Here is a 19,453-nt window from a genome sequence, read left to right as displayed (position 1 = left end):
AATCATGCGTTCGTAAAACGAAATGTGTCAATCATAATTAATGAGATGATAATTTCCTCTTTTTACATTTAAAACTTATGAAAATATATTCGAATTGATCAGATTTGAAGGAAATTGTGCTGATCGCTTTTTCATTAGTTGCAATGATTGCAATGTAGCGACCATTATTGTAGCAATATCCAAAGCGAGAAACAAAAGTAACAAATAATCCCATAATGAATCACTATATAGCGTGGGCTTTCTTGCTAAGACGTTAAGCTCGGATCATAATGTTAGAAATCATAAGGCGGAATTTCGTTGTCTGCTTTTAGCTGTATTTCGTCAGCTGACTGGGTTGAGATTTACCACCGGCGAACTGACCAAATTCGAAGAAGAACCGGAGGAGCACTGATTGACAAGTGAGTTGGACTGGCAGCTGAAGCGAATGTTCAGTATTAGATCTTGTTTTTGTGCCTTTCGTTATTTTTTTAACAAGTAATAACTAAATATAGGCTGAACCTGCACGACTGTCAGCAATTCCCTGCATCGGACTAGCGGTGTATAGGGGAGAATCCTTGTCCGAACTTACTGTATAATGCGGCGCTTAAACAGCGCCAATTTATATGAACGAAGGCCGGATTCGTTTTGTGTGTCGCTGCGTACGGGGGAAACTGCCCGATGCATTATATCCGAAGTAAAGAAGCAACATTTGCTCTACGCCCGGGGTTTCGACCTGTATTATAGTGCAATTGATTAAACGGGCATGTTGTTATGGAACTTTGGCTAAAAAATATGTTAGCTTTATTTTCAGTTGAAATAATAAATGACAGCGCAGTATTTGCTCTAAATTAGCAGATTTCGGAGATATACATTTGCATTATATATGTTTGTGCTTCGCTTGTCGCTGAGTGGGACGACGCATATGGTGCATTGAACAAACCTGACCCGGTCAGCTGACTCCTATTTGCTTCGGTGTTCACTATTACTATATAAATGTGAAACATAGGTAATTTTACTGATACTGTCTGACCAGGTGCTCGCGGGCCTCCGTGGTAAGTTATAACGTTGATTTCCAATTGTGGAACTTACAAAGTTCAACAAACGCTAATTCGATTCAAGGCCGATGCTGCACCGCAACTATAATTAGAAATGGCTTAATTGCACGCTCAAAAAACACGAAGAGTGTAAATACATTTTGGTAATCACCGCGTAAGAATGATGACTAGAGAAAGAAATGTATGATGCGTTATATGTGTACCTCGTTAGATATAGGAGATAATGTGGCCTGATGATAAACCCAATTGAAAAACCATAGTTTGTCCTCCTCTTTAGATCAAGTTGGTGGGGTCGTATTTATATTACCTATATAACAGTAGGCGTGATTGTTTTTAATGATTTCGTTCTTCCTTTTTATTCCAAAGATCCCGAAGCCCTCTTATTGGAGATACGCCTGCGTGTCCAGCGATGATGTAAGAATGGGTGATTCGGTGGCAGCTGAACAGACCCTCCATCTATTTGAATGTCTAAACAAACTAAAAAATGCACTGCATCGTAACACCACTAACGTCAGCGTCGATCCTATTATTAAGGATCTTCTTGAGCTTAATTATGAGGTAACTAAAACTGCTAGTCTACTTACTAATAATGACGATTATAATGCAATTAAAAACGTCTGATAAGCCCAGAAGGATGATAAAGCTAGAAATACATGGTCGAAAGGAAAAAAAAGAAAAAAATACGTACGATTGCGTAAGCATTTTCCACAACAGATGTTATAAAAGTTGCCGTTGTTTAAAAAAATGTCTATTCCGAAAGAAATCACGCTTTTGTGTTTTTATGTTCCGCAGATACCGTTTTTGACATCCGATGTTGGCTCCGATTTACTCCGGATATGTCTTCTACATTGTGATGGCCTAAAGTTCTCGGCAACAACTGCCGAATTGACCAAGCAACTTATCTGGGCACTTCAGACATCGCAGGCACATATTAATAACAAAAACTTTTTTCAATTTCAAACACTGAAAAATTATTTTTTCGTCATTTTCACAGATCTTCCAGTTTATGCGGGTACTTTTTAGAAATATTGAAAATCCTATTAATTACGTGCACGGCATGCCTAACATACAAAGAATTTATTAGGCGTTTTTAAAAAGCATTAAGGGCGCCCACAAAAATAATTATTCCGAGCTTCAGATTAATGACTTTTCTATCCGGCACTTGATCTTCAGGGAAATCAGCTCGATTTAGATGACCGCACACTTTTGAAGTTAATTCATTTTTGCCTTCGTGATGTCCGCCAGCTTGAAGTGCCTCAACTCTTGCTTAGCTTCCACACGCTTGGTAAGTAGATGTTGTAGCCATAGACCACCAACATATAATTGGCTTCCGCCTTAATATTATTTGACTCTATCCTTATTTACATTTACTGTAGGAATATGCGACTTTCGGTGGCATTTACCGAGTTTTACTTAAATATTCTCAACATAAATTGGCACTGCAGGCAACTGATTAGGTGCTAGTTGAGCCGTAGCCAGTCTTATATTTAGCTTATCAAAAACAACTCTTTTATTGTGGCTACGACGTAAAATGGTCTCTGCCTAAAATGGTTCCCTGAACTCTTTTGCGTGTCTACTTCGAAAACCAGTGTCCTGTGATCCTCACCTGGCCGGTGTTGCGAGTTCCAAAACAGTTTGACTTCTGGCGTCTTTTGGATACTGAGTCTTTCAATTATCGTGGTTTGCTTTTTCGCCTTGTTATGGACCCGCTTGCTTTATTTGATGATAACTCGATTTATTGTCTTTCTTTTCCGACTGCGTGGTTGTACTGTTTGTTTTCGATTTTAAAATGCACTATGAGCTTATAAATGACTGTTAATATTTCTCAACAGAAACACTTGGTAAGTATTTTATGGACATAACTCATCATCACTGGACTACGAAGATAGTTATGCTTAATCCGAGCTTCTGTTCCCGGAAATGGTCAGCAGACCGTAGGAGTGGTGTAAAGCTCCTTTGTGTATATACCTTATAGACGGATAGGATGTTGGCAAAAAGAGATAAAAATGGAGAATATTACTGTATGCATCGTTTTCATGTATAGAAAAATAAATTTCTGTCTTATCGAGTTAAAATTTGGAGTAAAGTTACCAAGGTCTCAAGATGGAGTGGAAATGTGGGATTTTGAAAAAAAAAAACAAAATTTAACATGTATCGATTATATAGATATGCGTCAAACGATAGGCCGCTGCAGTGTATTCATCAGCCCCCATATTGCTGTCGTAGCCTAATGAAGACATTTTTCCTCATTAGGTACCTTGGTGTATCAGAACAGTCATCGTCTGGAATCCGTGTGGCTGGAACTTTTCACCGTGCTTAAATCATGCCTTGCCATAAACGAGTCGAATGTCGCTGTTCGACACTCCGCCCTTAAAGTACTACAAGTACGCATTACGTATTGATTTGTTATTGAACTACAATTCGTATTAGCTACCGGTCTTTGATTAGATGCAAAATATTGGCTCAATTGGGAGCTCAGCCATCCACAGCAAACAGTATATATGCATACATGTAGGACACAGACTTATTCTTTCTACAAGTTCGGTTATTCGAATCCTTTAAGATGTATTCAACATTATAACTTAGAATAGAATTGTTCTGATTCTTCTGTAATTTTTGTTTAATTTTAGGCTTTGACAATTCGCCGTGGGGGTCCTGAAGATTTTGAGTACCTTAGTCCTGAACAGGCTGAAGCAATTTCATCCTTAATCATTGATGGAGTTGCAAATATGCTCATGTCCGCTGATGAGCTGATGCTCTGCAAGGTAGGTGACTGCTAGCATTTTCGTATTCGCACTCCAACATGATCAATACTTAAATGAAACAACTTAGGCTACCCGCATGTGAGCTATTCAAAACTAACGCGAGATTGGAGCAACAACATCTAATGTAATACCATCAATTGACAATGACGCTCGTTGTTTTAATTAATTAGTATCTAGATTTGTAAGGGTGTACTACGTATCCTGAGCCAAACGGTATTGTAGTGTTTATCTAATGCCACGTGCCTGAATTCTGTATTGGCTCCGTTTAGGTACTGCAAGCTTCTATGAAGACGCTCCTGAATATGGCAACCGCGCAGGTTCCATTGCCCGCTAATCAGTTAGGTTATCTTCTTGGTTGGCTGCGTCATCTGACATTTCTCGGCTTTCCGGGCTATGCGCAGCGGCCCATCAAAAACTTCGACCTTTTTCCGTCACCCGTCTGCCATCAGCTTCCACAGGTGGATCTTAAGGATGGCGAGACGAGTACTAGAGACAACAAACCAGTGATGCGTCGCTCCAGAGTAAATAAAAAAGCTCGGAAAAGTATGTAAATTACAGCACCAAATACTGAGGACATGTGCTTCTTTCTATTCTTTCTTATTCTTGTTTTAAAAATATTTATTGAGGATTATGGTTTTAGCTGTTTGTAGCAGTCAGTTTTACAGGTAGAGGTTACGTCAGTCGTAAGATAAAGGTTAATAAATTGTTTCTCCGTGACAGTCATAATATATAAATACTCTTCATAATTTTTCATTTTAATTCGTGAAATCCTGCATATACATGAACCTTGAAAAGCTATTTGGTAACAATATTATTGCATCCTATTTTTGGTCAATAGGTGGGCAGACAACCTATTCGAGTAAATACACAATACATTGTATATATTACAGAGGAACCCCGTAAGGACGTAGGGGGCGGACAGCAAAGTGTCTATCATGACAGTCCTTCAGAAGACTCGGACACTGGAGGAGCAAGTCCATCTCGTATAGGACATCAACAACCTCCTTGGGCAAAAACGGATAGTTCCGATTCAGAAATGAGTGATGTTGAGGGATCTGCAGGGCTATGGACTGTGAATGGAAGTTCGACGAATATCAGCCCGCTGACATTGGCTGTGCGAGTGAAGGCTGCCAAGGCAAAAGTTCGCCAGTTAGCGTACGATACAATTCGTATGTTATTGTTAAATATCGACAAAAATGAAAGATTTGGGTAGGCTATTAGAATTCATTTCACAATAAAAGCTTAAAAATTTTATCTGCTGCGAGAAAATCCACTGATTAGTTCCCGGTCATTTGTTATCGTAGATTCTGTTGAAGTATATTGTTTCGAGAAAGAGTGTTTTAAACGATAATGTCTTTGGAAATTATAGTAAAAAAATCCAAGGTAAATAGCAAAAAAAACATGCTTACGTATATTACGTATTCTTTTATTGCTTCTCTATTATTATGTATTCTCCATTGGACGAAAGTCCGTACAGAAAGAAAATTAATATGCCACATTATAGAATTATCTGATGAAAAACCAAGGATTGTCACCATTATGACAACCTTAATGACAAAAATGTTAGCTTTGTAACTTATCAGTTTTTCCTGTTTCATTTATGTTCATCCTTGCAGATATGTCCTAAACTTTTTACCGCAGCAGTCGGGCAGTCTAATGCGTTCAACGGAACATACTCTCGTGCTATCCATGCTTAAGGACCCATCGGCGCACGTGCGCAGCTCAGCGATCAACGTTCTCAAGGATTTTGTTTCATACTCAAAAAACTACCTGATTTTGGCATGCGAATCTGTTCACGCTACATCGTTCACATCAATCTCTGAAGTCATGGCTATTGTGATCAGTGAACTGCATCGAGCCCTGCACCTCGCTTTGTTAGCCGAGCAAATTCCCATTTTTTTGGTTCCATTGCTTAGTTGTCTTTCCCTCTTGATTGGGGCTAGTCCATACTCACGATTGAAGCCCATTCTCATTACGGAAATGTGTGCCGATCTCAAGTTGCTACTGCAAAATAACAAGTACGAACAGGTGCGAGTTGGAGCTCTGACCTGTCTCGGCGGAGTGGTTAGCTACCAGCCATCACATGCCGAGATCGTTCGGTGTCTCGGATTAGAGAGTGACCATTGGCTGGAAAGGCTCTGCATCGAAAAATTATCGCCGTGCACGGGCGAGGTCAATCAGGTCAAGCTTGAGGTATTGCAGACGCTGTCACTGTTAGTTGCTAATCACTTCGAACACTGTAAGAATGTTTTCGACCACTATATTCAGGCTCTCAACTGGTCACTTACAGATCCCTATGGACCGGTGAAAATTCACGGTATGAAATTGACTGCGGCGTTGGCAAAGCAAATTTCTGATTTGATTACAGGCCAGAAAGACGAGCAAAAACAGTTGGGGTGTGAACTAGGCCGGCTAATGTGGAGGGAATGTTTATTTCAGGGTGTAATGCAGTGTTGTTTGCAGAGCACTGGATCAGAGGAAACGACTGAGCACGGAGTTCGTGAACAGCAAGTTCTTCAAAGAGAAACGTTTACAGCGCTTGCCAACATCGGTGCCGAGATGTGGGAAGATCTACCACAGCGAAATCAAAGATTCTGTATCTGTGTCCTCCTGGCACAGGCGCGTGACACCACAGACGATACGGCAGCGGCCGCGGTCAGGACCTTGGCTTTTTTTTGCACATACAGATACATGGTTCAGGATACGATCTTTCTTCAAGATGTCGGTGAACTCTGTGTAGCTCTCTTGAAAAAGAAAACTAATATGTCACTAAAAATGAAGGCTTCGTGGGCGTTATCCAACGTCTGTGACGCTCTGTGGACACTGCGTATTTCTGAGCCTGAACGCTTCGATGTTGATATTAACACTGACTTCTATACTAGCCTTTTAGAAACTTCTGTGAATACATATGCTGAAAAGGATTCAATTCGAATTAATGCCGTGCGATCAATGGGCATATTGTTAGGTATGGGAACTAGTAGGTACTTGTCCGTCGATGAACGTCTCATTCGTAAAGCGATCGAGCATCTATTGCAGAGTGCCACGTATGCGGGGGTTCGTTTCTTTAAAGCTAAGTGGAACGCTTGTTATGCCATTGGCTGGATGATGGCGAACGCGCATACACGTTGCATGTTGGATGTGCCGACAGCTATGAAGACTCTCAGCGACAACCTTATGAACTGTGTCAATCTCAAGGTACAAATTGCCTGCATTTCCGCGCTCGATCAGTTATCCGACTGTGAGGATATTGAGCCCGAGGTACGGTTTGGTGCTTTCATCACGTTAGTGCAAAAGGTCGAGCAGGTTCCTGCCATTCAAGTTGACTACAAAGAACTAAAGCATCTACAAAGCGTTAAAGAACAATTGAGTCTAGCCCTTATTAATTACTTAATAGTAGCCGGCGGCGAGGGCCAATATCTAAATAAAATGTTTAAGCAATTAGAATCGGTTCGAGACGCTGCTGAATTACTGCTTAAAAGTGCCATGAGTTGTGCTAGCGTGAGAGAAAAATTAAGTGAACTTTTTGAATCCGAAAAAGGCCTACGAGTGGAAGGTAGCCTTCCGAACACAAAGGGACATTTACGACAGGCATTTGAGCTGTACGCATTTCAGATATAGTTAATCAGAAGTTTGCGAATTATATATGATAGAGTATCTTTTTTTGCAATCGTTACAAACCATTTGGAATTGTACACAAGCAGATTTACTCGGTGCGCGCCGATGAGAAACAATTGGTCCCTTGAATAGGCCAATCAAAAAAAGAAAAAAAGCATTGTTGTCCCGTCCCATGACTTAGCGATTTCGTATATATATGACTAAATCGGACACAGAGAGAAAAGATTGGAAGCAGCATTTCTATACACCCGAAGCACATATAAATAGAATCGAAGAATAGCTATTTATTGACAGTAGGAGGGCGCCATCTTCACGTCACACTTGTACCACTACTATGCCGATACAATGTATTCAGTTTATTTGTAAATCAGTGTCTCAGGTAAAATTATCATAATAGTAGTAATAATAAACTTTGGTCGTTGATGTGGAAGCATCAAGAGAACGGCGAACCTTAATTTTCCGTCGAGCAAAATAGAGACATTTAGCACCTAATTAGATATTAGTATAAAAATGATGTGTACGAGCATAAATCCTAAGACTGGGCTACACCTTTATTTGGGTCAACTAACCACATAACTTACAATTGAACAACTAACAACTATATGGCTTGCAGGGTCTTCACAAAAGTATGTATAATATCGCAATATAAATGTGGAGAGCACATTATAATAGAATATGTACATATGTTGCTTAGGTCGACACTGTTCTGCTTGTTTCTAGTTCTCTTGAAGCTTAATGTCCCACTAACTTGTACATGAACGCTTGGGATGTGTGTTGACGTTTAAACGATCATTTTTGCTATTTACTGCTGTTTTAGTGGTAACTAAAATATAGCTAGACGAACGGTCAGTTTAAACTACGTATTGTGATTTTTCTTCCTAAATCATTTAGGCAATAGGTGCAGTAGTGTTCCTAACTGATTTTCTTTAACTAAACGGGCTCTCTGATGCGCCAAAAATGAGCGTACTTTGAAATGTGCATCAAAGGTAAGTGGCGACAAAGGGAACTCAATATTAATACGAGCATAAGTTAGAATATTACAGAATATGGAACACTACTAAGTAATCTAAGTAATCGGTCGTGTAATTATCAATAATAGCGTTATAATAAAGAAAAATTGATTGAGATAAGAGAAATGAAGAATAAGATGAGATTGAAGGTTATTTTTTTTATTAACGTTTATTGAGGTGTGAAATCGATCAAAATCCAGTATTTAACTGTAAATAACGTTTCGCCACATAAGAAATTCCAGGTATAGAGCAAGTACGTCTACGTAAGTGGAACTGTCGAACTTACTACATTATGGTATTTTTCATTAAAGTAGACGAGGATAACTAACTTGAGCATATCGAATGAAATGTTCAGGGTAGGTTCGTGAAAGTGACCACGAAAAATTGCATATATTTTTTTAAGGAAATATCGATATAGAAAAGGAGGGAATGTATTGCAGAAAATGTAGACAAATGACATCTTTACCGGAAGCTAGTTTTGCGGTCGGCGCCGTTACATACCGTCTAATTCGATTTACGGTTATCAACTATGCTGTTTTGTCGAAACGGCCGGGGGCTCCGGTGAGTCAATCCTTTAAAGTGCGGGCCCTAAATTATCATCAATCTTTAGGTCAATCTTTTTAAACGTTGTTTGGTGTGTATATGAGTTGCAAGATAGAGTGTTCTATTTTCTCAGTCTGTCACAGCTGGCGTTAACGATGAGAGCTACGGATTTCTCGAGCCTGTAGTCAAGGCGACAGCAGTATGGCTTTCGCTGTAACTTTGGGCGTCCATTCATAACTTGCGAAACTGCTTCGGCTGATGCTTTGCTTGATTAGCTTAGACTCGATAGCATGGAAGACGTTTATGGGTTACATTACTTTTTTCTATCAAGTGAATTTGTTGACAGCAAACTTTTGGTTTCTTTCAAAGCCGCCTTACTCTACAGTATACCTGAATTTACTTGCTGCTATGAAGAGTTGCTCGACAGTTGTAATGAGCTTCAGAACGAATGAGCAATATAATAAGAGCAGTTCAAAGTATACTAGGATCCCCCTATTAAATGGGTTCCGCTTTCTTCAATGCGGTACTTATTCAGCTGTGGTCTATTCTTACTAGGTAGTCGGAGCACTTTTTGAAAGGATTGCAAATGGTCTTGGGTGTTATGCACGGTGATAACAATATCATGTCGTATCTTATGAGCCTTCGTAAAGCGGCAAAAACAACATCCATCGCCTCCTGCTGGCGAACGGGTCCCAATGCAGCAGTGCCTGTGTTTAAAAGGGGGTCTGCTTTTACGTACTAGTGACATTTTAGGATCCTTGCTTATAGTTCGTTCCTGATTCCTTCGAGCCTTCAAAGGTAAAAAAATTACTTTCAACGCTCCTATTTTCTTTTCAAATCTTTTTTCGTCAGTCTGTTAAATAAGACTGTTGAATTACGTAGCACAACCGCTACAGTCTTTTGCTCTGTAATGGCCAACATTCTGTTTAGTTTTCAAGGATGAATGGTCATTTATCTATTCTTTGTACCCATTTTATAATAGTATGGAACTGATTAATGTTATATCTAACAATATATAGATTTCGCAGTACAACTGGAGGACGTCATTAGAGTCACAAATACTCTGAGAAATTTATTTTTGGTGTCTAGTAATAATAAATTCAAGTCTAGTTCTTCTGAATTGTTTCCAAAATAGTGGATTTTAAGCGAATGCTTTCCATTTAAAGAGTGTGTATTCTTTGAGGACTATTCACTGCCACGAAAATAATGCCGGTTTCCATAACAATTGCTACCCGGATAGTGTGTACATGAGAGTAGCAACATTAATAATTTTCTCGGACTTTTCTCGGAGAAAAACTGCTTACCTCCTTTCATATGATTTTGTTTAGGTTTTGGTAATTTGCCTTAGAAGCGCTAAAACATTTTTAAGCTAACAAGTGATCACAACTAGATCCGCTATAATAGGCTCACAAGATTTTAGCTATAATATCGTTTTTTTTTTTTACTTGGGACCCTTAATCATCTTGATGGCGGCGGTTGGTCTTCCAAAAAACTTTTACATTATATTGTAAAGCTGATCTAATCGAAAATAGCCTAGAGTTAAACAAAGTCTAACAAAAATAATGTATTCACGTTGCGTAACACGAATCCCGATACGCTCGTACAATTCGAGTGCCAACCATCTGGGAATAGATAATTAGGCAGATTGGGCTTTAGTAGGTTTTCCTTCCAAATCTTTTTGTTACATAGTTTCCTTTAATTGGTTAGACATAAAAAGTCCTACAAAGACTTAGTTAGCAAAAGTTTAACATCTAAGTAAGAACTAAAAGATCAAAATGATGTCTTTATTAATTGTAGATACATTATTACCTCATTTTAACCAAGCGTTTCCTAATAAACAATGGAACGTTTTGCAAATAAATTATAAATAACTGGCCAGTAAAAGGGACATATTCATTGACATTCTATAAAAATTCTGATGCAGTCAACGTTGTAACGTTTGAAACGCTAAAAGCTTAAAGATCACGTATGTCTCGACTAGCTATGGAAAAAATGATTAAAACCACCAATTCATTCTCATTCGTATTTATCCTCTATGGGAATCTGGCCCATCTGTGCGCTGCACAACCCATCGTTCTTTCATGTCTGTACGATAAAAGTACAAAGAAACAACTGTTTCCATATTCCGTCTATACAAAAACCATATATAAGAAGAGCACGTAATAGATCGCATTTTCCAGCCTATATCCGATGCGGAAGTTAATGGCGAGATTTATAAATATCGTTAACGCATCGTGGTGGCTGTCCTGTTTGCCCAAGGACGATCGTATACGCTAGTACCAGTAATTTCTGACTTACTACAAGATATCATAAACGTTTTTTCCCTGCAAAATACAAAATCTTCAGTGCCGCAAGGTAGCACAATGGCGTCTAGTTGTTCTGTTGAATAACCGCTATGCGCGTGGTTAACTAGTTAAGCTCTTGATAAGACAAAAAGAAAGAAATTATCGGATGAATTATTAATTAACTATTAAGATTCATATTTTAGTCTTAAAATAGCGGGTAGTGTTCCTAGTGTACAAGTCAGCATTGCGTGTCGCTACTTTTCGCCATACAATGGGCAAGAGAATCATAGTTTTCGAGAACATGATGAGGGCAAAGTTGCCATAGCAACTGCTGCCACCTTCTAAACAGATCGGATTCTGGATTTGTGGGAATCATAATGCAGTCGGGAGCGCTGTCTGTGGAGCTGCCGTTTTACACCACGTGAGCAGTAGAGAGTTTCTGTGATCAATTGTCTTCGTCATGGCGAAAACGTACGCTTTCAGTTAATTTAGTTAGCACAACGGAATAATTTTATTGTTTGCGCCGTACGACAATTACCAATAGTAAGTAAAAATATAAAACGTTGTTTGCGCTGGTGGAAGTTTTGCATCCACGAATAATACCCTTTTAAAGATAACGTTCCGACTAGAGTTTGAATCATACCGAGGTCACAGCCAACGCCTACACGCATGAATCAAATGCAAGAGTTAAAGCAAATTAAATGGGTTTTTATTGCAAATCAGACACGATGTCAACCTAACGACACGTCGTATTTATAATATTTTCTATAGGTGTCTCAAAATAGGCAAACATCCATATACTGGTTTAACTATTAATTTACTATCCTCTAGTCGGATTTAGCTTACGCTAAACTTAAATGGGCATGCGGGGCCTAATTTGTTAGAAACTAGTAGCGTGAAGCGCTGCGTCTTTGTTACAGATGGGCATTTTGTAGCACTCCCGTTCGTAATCTTCAGTTTGAGTTGGCTATTCGTTTCAGTGAAGATTATAACAGTCGTGCTATTATGATGTCTTAACTATACAGAAGAGAAATTACGGTTCCGAAATGTGTTTCGCTAAACGACATTTAGTCGCCATAATGATACAGAAGAAGTAGATCAATGATTTTGGAATAGCTAAGGTGAAAAACATACACAAAATTGTCTGGTTTGAGGTAAGCGTCTTTGGAAAGGTTAATGTTCGTTTCGAGAAGGATGTTACGCCGAGCCGATGCAGAAGAGGATCTCTACGCCGGGTTCGATGAGGAAGCTCACCCAGCTTTTGACACTCAAACATTAGCCGTCGACGAGGCTTTCCAGCAGGCTGTCCAAAGTAGTCATGGGCGGGGACCCCCAACATCGTCTGGCAGCACTACGGCGTTCCGGCTGGCTACCGCCCGAAGCAGTGCGGCAATGCGACGGGGGGGTAAGGGTATCTGGACACACCTTAACCCTAAGACCCTTGTATCATTTCTACAAGATTTAGAATTTTCTCGAGATTGGAAAAGCAGTTGGTGACATTGGTATGAGTTTCACGGCTATCCAACTTCTTTATTCAAATATCACCTCGTAAAATGACGTATATCTCTTAAAAATTGGCTAACTTGAACGCAATATAGCGCTGTTTCAATGACTATAAAAGAGGACTAGCTATATCAACCAAACTCCTGTTACCGCTAAAACTAACTATAGCTTCTATGCGGACAAGTTTGAGCACCTCATTAACCCCGCACATCAAAGCCAAACAAGAGGTCTACTTGCCCTAAACAACTATATCTGCTTTTGGCGATATTGTGTTTTATGAATAGATTTCGTATACATATGTACACATTGACGATGTTATATATCTGTGTGGAGATTATCAATTTTATATCGAATGTTGACTGATGGATTAATTTGTCAAAATTTAGTTAAATAGTCGAACTTGGTTGCTTCTGCTAACTAAACGGGCTGTAGTGATTTATTTTTTAGGAGCTCAGCTTTTTCACAGTTAAATGCGATCCAGAGTGGAGATAAACTTGATTTGATATTTCGTGCAGATTCATTCAACGTTGTACTATATGTACCATTACATTGTAACACATTTGCGTCATCTATGTATGAGCCACCAGTTTCGTTTGGCGTTCATCAATAACGCGTAGTATGTGTGTGTGTGTGTGTACAAGAAAATATCTATGAAAGCATAAGTCATTGGCTTTGTTTTACACAGTGGTAACTCAGTTTCTTCATTATGACAGCAAATGTGTTGAGAATAAATGTGGCACTGGATTGCAAATCTCGTATAGCGTACAACTGCGTCGTAGGCGTCAACGCATCTGTACATCTGACATCCGATGAAATTCAATAAAAAATATTGCTGTTTTTTGTAGGGTTCGTAGGAAACTATTGGCAGCGAATGGCAGACAGATACGTGACAACCTAGTTCGTTTCATGAAGTCTTTAATCAAGACAATTCGACTTGAGTGAAATTGGTACTTTTTTTGTGGTTTGCTATTGCCTTAATTACATTGGAACTGATGGGTGGTCTTTTACTTTAGTAGGCACCGCCAATGGGCGACCAGTCACAGGCGGTGAGATAGCTCGGCCCGTGACGGCTGTTCGAGGTGCCGGCTTCCAGAGCGGGGCATCAGGCATTCGCGGTACCAATGTAGGTGTATTCGACCCTCTTAACCAAGCCAAGAGCTCACCCATTGTAACACTTCAGTTGAAAGATGAAAATGATCCTAAGGAGAGAATTAAAGACATGGAAGCGTGTATCAACTCACTGGTTGAGGAAAGTGTTAGAGATGCCAGTAAGCGAAACTTTAAGCTCGCGCTTGAAAAGGTAGACAAATTCTCTTATCGTAAGTTTATAGTAGGGATACAGAATAATAAATAGATATGTACTTAGCCGCTACTAATAGCATCTACGCAGATGTCGCCATTTTGCTAGGCGTGAACAGCTTCGCGCACATTGCACGCAGACCTTAATACAGCTAACTCGTTCAAACGCGTGCTTCCGTGATTGTATAAGTTATTCAGTTTATATGACGTAATGTAGAGCTAAATGCGGAGCGTGTACGTCTATTAAGCCAACCCGCATATGAACGTTGCCTACTGGAGGTCGACCTTATCGGCTAATGGTGCATACTGTAGCAGTCTTCGGACAATTAGGTTAGTTATCCTCTAGTTTTTCTATGTCCTCGTTTTTAATGCGGTACTTTTGGTGGCAGGCAAAAGAGGCCGCGTCACGTGACCGACAGTTGGCCAAGCAGCGAGAGCAGATTTTAGCGGGAAGTCCAGCGAACATGGAACTGAGCTTCTGTGTGAGCCTGAACCTGGCGCTTAGGTACACCGATGCCGATATGCTCAGCGAAGCTCTTGAAATCTATCAGGTTCGTCAACAGTTCTTGCCTTCAGTATACTCACTTTATAGGCGCGATAAACCTGGTAACAATGCTGAAATCTCAACTGCATGCACGTTTATATCTTCTGTGCGGCAGGATACTTGGATCGCAGGGATGACGGGAAACAGTTTCGATTTATTTTCTTGAACTTTATGTATCGCAAGTTGAAAGATTCGCATAATGAAGGTTATTTTGCACCACATGACAACAGCGGTATTCACTTTGTTCACAGGGCATCGTCCAAAACCGCGCGTTCTCCAATATTGGTCGTCTTAAACTAAACATGGGAAACATCTGCTTCATGCAGGAAAACTTTCCAAAGGCTGTGAAGTTCTATCGCATGGCACTCGACCAGGTAAGTTTTCATTCTCATGCCACATGAGTTAAATTGTGTAACGGTTATATGGCATAGTGGGGACTCGAACCTTGCCTTAGTATAGGCACTTCAAGGCACTTCAACTCTACCGTCAACGCCACAATATCAAAGGGCTGCAGCTTGTATTGGGCACTGAGGTTATGCAAATAAGAAAACAAGATTTTTATATTCTCGCGTGTTTATGCTACTGAAGCGACGACAACAAGCTGAACAGGAGATCAAGCTACAAGCACTCAGGTAGAAAAATTGATATTCGACTGACAACGAGATAATTTTTGTAATTTAATGAATTAATGGCAACAGCTCATATCGAAGACTAGTGCAATTTCTATACTTCTTACGTCGACCTACCCCCATACGGGGGTGTCCATTAAAGAACATGTTAACAAGAGCAAAATGCTGTTTTTCTATGCTCAGCCACGTCCCCTTGAGACGTAGGTTGAGCATAGCGGTAGTACGAGTTCTCGGAACATTTACATTTCTGCATTAGCCAAACAGATTACTTATACTCGTTTAGCGTTGATTCTATTTGCCACATTAAAGATCAAGTTATTTAAGCTTTTAGCGTGTAATGGGCCTTTAGTGCGGATGATGATGATGATGACGTTAAAAGGCATTAACCCGATGCGCAAAGATTAAACAGTGCTGAACATTTTCTCTATGTATGATAACAATACCACAGGTACCGAATATGCAGAAGGATCTACGAATAAAAATTCTGAAGAATATCGGTACTGCATTCGTTAAAATGGGCCAATTTGCTGACGCTATTACGTCGTTCGAGTACATCATGGCAGAGAAATGCGACATTCAAGCAGCGCTTCACCTGATTCTGTGTCACTACATGCTCGGCGATGTGGACAAAATGAAAAGGGCCTTCATTAAACTCTTGGATGTCGATAACGCATCGCTTGAACGTAAGATCTATTTATCGTATTCGTTTAGCCGTTGTCTAAATGGCTTTCGTGAGGGCTTAGGAGTGAAGTAAGCTCATAGGTTGATAAGAATCTGCGCCAGTATTATATAATAGTATCAAAGGGTACTAATAAAAGTTCTCTTACTGCAACAACTTACTGTATATTGACCAAAGATAGAAATACAGGTAGTTCAGGAAGCTATGTTAACGGTTGCAGCGACAGAGCTGGCTGGAGGTCCACCACGAAATGATCTCCTTCATAAAATGGAACAAAAACGGAAGAGAGATACCGAATTCACTATCATGACGGCCGCCAATCTCATTACACCTGTGAGTTACTTCTGCCTATCACGGTTAATACACCTATTCTACTAGATATATACTAAGATGTCCGTTATAGATTTGTTTACAAAGGCTTCATTGGCTGCGCCAGCTATTGTACAATATCAAAACACAAATATGGGACAAAAACTAGAACGGTAGATAAACAAGTATACAGTTGTGTGACAAAGATATTTTGAAGGCGGCGGCTAGCGACATTCGACTTACTATAGTTGCGTGAGACGTTAGTATGGTGCTGGGAAAAATAAAGGTCTGGGTATAAGGAATTTTGTTTGCGGTTTTTTTCATTATGTTTGAGTTAATTTTGTTCTTAAATACCAAGCTATTTCTTCTTATTGTAGAGTTACTGTCTTTTGGCTCCTTATCGCAACACGGTGAAGAGCCGAAGTAGAATGTTAGGTAAAGGGTAAAAAACACACGTGATTAATGCTTACGCCCGCAATATCTACTACTGTGCGCCTAAATAGGTCATCTTCCCGACAGCAGCTGAAGGTTATGATTGGTGTATCGAGCAGATGAAGGCGTCAACGAACTTCTCGTATCTGGCGTCGGATCTTGAGCTTAATAAAGCAACGGCATTTTTGCGCAAGCGAGAATTTGGCAAGGCTATCGAAACACTGAAAAGCTTCGAAAAAAGAGATAACCGGAACGTATCGGCGGCCAACAATCTCTCATACCTCTATTTTATGCTGGACAAGAGACAGGCCGAAAAGTATGTATCGACATGTAAGCGGTTGTTTTTTTCTTATCACTGTCTCTATTCCCAGTAAAATAGTTTCTATATGTCGTGCAGATATTTCGATCGTCAATTATAATGTCTATTCAAGGTATGCTGACGCTGCCATCGCCATCGACAAATATAACGCAGCTGCGCTAGTGAACAAAGGTAAGTCTGGCTAGCAGTGAGTACCATTTGATATTAACTGGGTGAGTCTATTGGAGAGACGCTCCTCCAGATTCAGAAACGAGTTCTTGTCTACGATAGCTCTGCTACGACAAAGCGTATCGATATCTGGTCATTTCAGTTGACAGTATCGCAATTTCAGACGGCTCCAATTAAAACTATACGGTGCACACAGCAGTTTATTATATTCTTTGGTTCTACGTAAGGGGCATGTTCCAAAGGCAAGCAAGCGTATTAGGTTACTACATCACACGTATTACTGCTTCGTTTAACATCGGCAGGGAATTGTTGCTTTAGTCGAGGTAACTTCGGCCAAGCCAAGGAGTATTACGGCGAAGCCTTGCAAGTAGAAGCAGGCTGTGTTGAAGCGCTGTATAACATTGGTCTTTCATGCGAACGTCTAAAAGAACGCGAGCAGGCACTGGACTTCTTCCTTAAATTTCAGGCTATCGTTGGCCTCTATCCACAAGCGCTTTACAAAATAGGCCAACAGTTCGAGTATGCAGGGGATGTTAATCAAAGTATGGAATGGTACGAATTCTTGCTATGACCTGATTTGAATTTTGAGTAGCTTAATTAAATCTCCGCACAACGATGGCTTTATAGTGGCGTCATATATGGAGCAAATAAAGTAAATATAAAATAGGCGATTTACTGTTAGAATTATTGGCTAAGGAGTAGCAACAAGATAGCTATTAATGTGAATAACGCAATGCAATTCAAATCTGTAATACAGGTATCATCAGGCATCGACTCTTCTCCTCAGTGATCCAGATCTCCTCAACAAACTTGGCGCTGTGTGCGAGTCTCAGATGGATGATATCCAGCAAGCGGCCCACTATCATGGAGAAGCTGTGCGCCACTATCCTTCATCGTTGTCAACTCTTGAATGGCTGGGAGGCTATCATGCAGAAATGCACGCCTTCGATGAGGCTGTCCGCTGCTTTGAAAAAGCTCAGCTTGTGCAACCTGCTGAACCTAAATGGCCACTATACATTGGATCCTGCTATATGCGGTCGGGACAATTTGATGACGCTCTTCGTTGCTATGAAAGTAGGACAAGAAAGACAGTGACATATTTTATCAAGAACTAAATAAATGATAACAATATAGGAAAGAAAATTAAACTTTGACTCAAATTGTAGCCACTTTGTAAATAACCAAAAATAGGTATTGTAGAAAGGTCTCTCGATTTTAAATCCTTACCTGAATGGCTCGAATAAGTCACGGACAGTGCTCTTTTAATATTCGTCTATACGTCAATTTTTTCTCATTTGCACTTGCAGATGTCCATCGAAAATTTCCTGAGAACACTGACTGTTTGAAAATGCTGGTAAAAATCACCGGCGATTTAGAACTAGTCGAATACGAGGAATATGTGACTCGCCTGAAGAAGGTTGAAAAGCTAAAAGAGGCACGGGTTCAAAGCGGCCGCACGAGCGGCGGCCGTCGCAGAAAAATGGTTCAAGGAACGGCACGATCCATTGGATCTGCCGAAGCGGTTCAGTCCAAAGTTGCCCAAGAAACCTCGATGCCCGCAGAAGTCGAATTCGATGATCTTGACGATGATTTTTTGCCGTTGTAAACCCGATCAAGACACGGCTCTACTATAGCGAGATGAAAGACTTAATTACGAGGATGCATGTCTTTGCCGTGAATAAAATATATTGATCCACGGTTTATTCTATAGCAATAAAGATGTGTTTTTTTCATCTAGTAACTACGGCGAAGGAGCGTTACGAGATAGAGCATTGCTTATAGGACGTACCAACGTTTATTTGTGTCGTAGATGGCATATTCAGTCTAGATGAACAGGCACCGCAGCAAACAAGGATGAAGCAGCCAAAGCGATTAGTATCGAAAGTGCTCTCAGAGTCGAACGACAAAGAATGAACGGTTTTAAGTTTATATGTCCTACAATAGACCAACACTATGCACAGGAAGAGTCCTGGCAGACTGGCGTTTCCGCACATTTTTCTGTTCTGGCTGACCTTGAACCCTGTAGGGTGTTATCATTGCGTGTACTGGAGGATAATTGCTGCAAGTTCGTTACATACTAATTTATCTATGGCGAAATGCATACGGCTCAATATTTATATGATTTGTAGAAAAACATGGTTTTAAAATCTGCTACCTAGTAAATTTCAAGACCATATAGAATATCAGCTACTTATTTCTCAATTATCGGTTGGTATCAATGAAGTGCCCGCACGGTACTACCCTTATAGCACGGCAGTAACTGGCGAGTACCTGCTGGAAAAATAACGGCCCCCTATTTATGGTATTAGATATAGGTCC

General features: G+C 40.1%; 2 protein-coding genes across 6 annotated transcripts; both read left to right on the top strand.

The window, feature by feature from the left end:
• Window positions 1–343: 343 nt before the first annotated feature.
• Window positions 344–8,273, top strand: LOC111267718 (HEAT repeat-containing protein 6). Of its 3 annotated transcripts, none has more exons than XM_086971416.1 (9): window positions 344–398; window positions 1,401–1,592; window positions 1,827–1,958; window positions 2,208–2,319; window positions 3,288–3,418; window positions 3,665–3,799; window positions 4,069–4,342; window positions 4,690–4,954; window positions 5,416–8,273. In XM_086971416.1, the coding sequence occupies exons 2-9, from the start codon at window positions 1,455–1,457 to the stop codon at window positions 7,415–7,417; spliced, it is 3,189 nt and encodes a 1,062-aa protein (XP_086827542.1). In that variant the 5' UTR covers window positions 344–398; window positions 1,401–1,454; the 3' UTR covers window positions 7,418–8,273. The 3 variants fall into 3 exon arrangements, with proteins under 3 accessions (XP_086827542.1, XP_022701903.1, XP_022701913.1); XM_022846168.2 differs by having other exon boundaries at window positions 4,690–5,008; XM_022846178.2 differs by lacking the exon at window positions 344–398 and adding an exon at window positions 434–1,031 and having other exon boundaries at window positions 4,690–5,008.
• Window positions 8,274–11,637: 3,364 nt separating this feature from the next.
• Window positions 11,638–18,852, top strand: nompB (intraflagellar transport protein 88-like protein nompB). 3 transcript variants are annotated; one of them, XM_022846207.2, is made up of 12 exons: window positions 11,638–11,795; window positions 12,407–12,657; window positions 13,772–14,055; window positions 14,444–14,605; window positions 14,850–14,972; window positions 15,676–15,910; window positions 16,127–16,239; window positions 16,719–16,963; window positions 17,079–17,137; window positions 17,437–17,686; window positions 17,892–18,208; window positions 18,442–18,852. In XM_022846207.2, exons 2-12 carry the CDS (start codon window positions 12,429–12,431, stop codon window positions 18,738–18,740), a joined length of 2,316 nt encoding a protein of 771 aa, XP_022701942.1. In that variant the 5' UTR covers window positions 11,638–11,795; window positions 12,407–12,428; the 3' UTR covers window positions 18,741–18,852. The 3 variants fall into 3 exon arrangements, with proteins under 3 accessions (XP_022701942.1, XP_022701932.1, XP_022701952.1); XM_022846197.2 differs by having other exon boundaries at window positions 13,769–14,055; XM_022846217.2 differs by having other exon boundaries at window positions 13,769–14,055; window positions 17,892–18,170; window positions 18,442–18,602.
• The last annotated feature ends 601 nt before the right edge of the window (window positions 18,853–19,453 follow it).

This window comes from Varroa jacobsoni, unplaced genomic scaffold (genome assembly GCF_002532875.2).
Source record: "Varroa jacobsoni isolate VJ856 unplaced genomic scaffold, vjacob_1.0 scaffold_126, whole genome shotgun sequence".
Taxonomy (NCBI): Eukaryota; Metazoa; Arthropoda; class Arachnida; order Mesostigmata; family Varroidae; genus Varroa; species Varroa jacobsoni.
Note: the sequence above shows the minus strand (reverse complement) of the source record. Positions and strands in the feature narration are given on the sequence as shown.

Bases quoted from the DNA above. Each gene is read 5' to 3' on its own strand.
- LOC111267718 (XM_022846168.2), top strand. From the start codon at position 1,455: ATGGGTGATTCGGTGGCAGCTGAACAGACCCTCCATCTATTTGAATGT. The intron at 1,593-1,826 runs GTAACTAAAACT...TATGTTCCGCAG, and splicing joins TTCTTGAGCTTAATTATGAG to ATACCGTTTTTGACATCCGA. The intron at 5,009-5,415 runs GTAGGCTATTAG...TCATCCTTGCAG, and splicing joins GACAAAAATGAAAGATTTGG to ATATGTCCTAAACTTTTTAC.
- nompB (XM_022846197.2), top strand. From the start codon at position 12,429: ATGTTCGTTTCGAGAAGGATGTTACGCCGAGCCGATGCAGAAGAGGAT. The intron at 12,658-13,768 runs GTAAGGGTATCT...CTTTTACTTTAG, and splicing joins TGCGGCAATGCGACGGGGGG to TAGGCACCGCCAATGGGCGA. The intron at 14,606-14,849 runs GTTCGTCAACAG...CTTTGTTCACAG, and splicing joins AAGCTCTTGAAATCTATCAG to GGCATCGTCCAAAACCGCGC.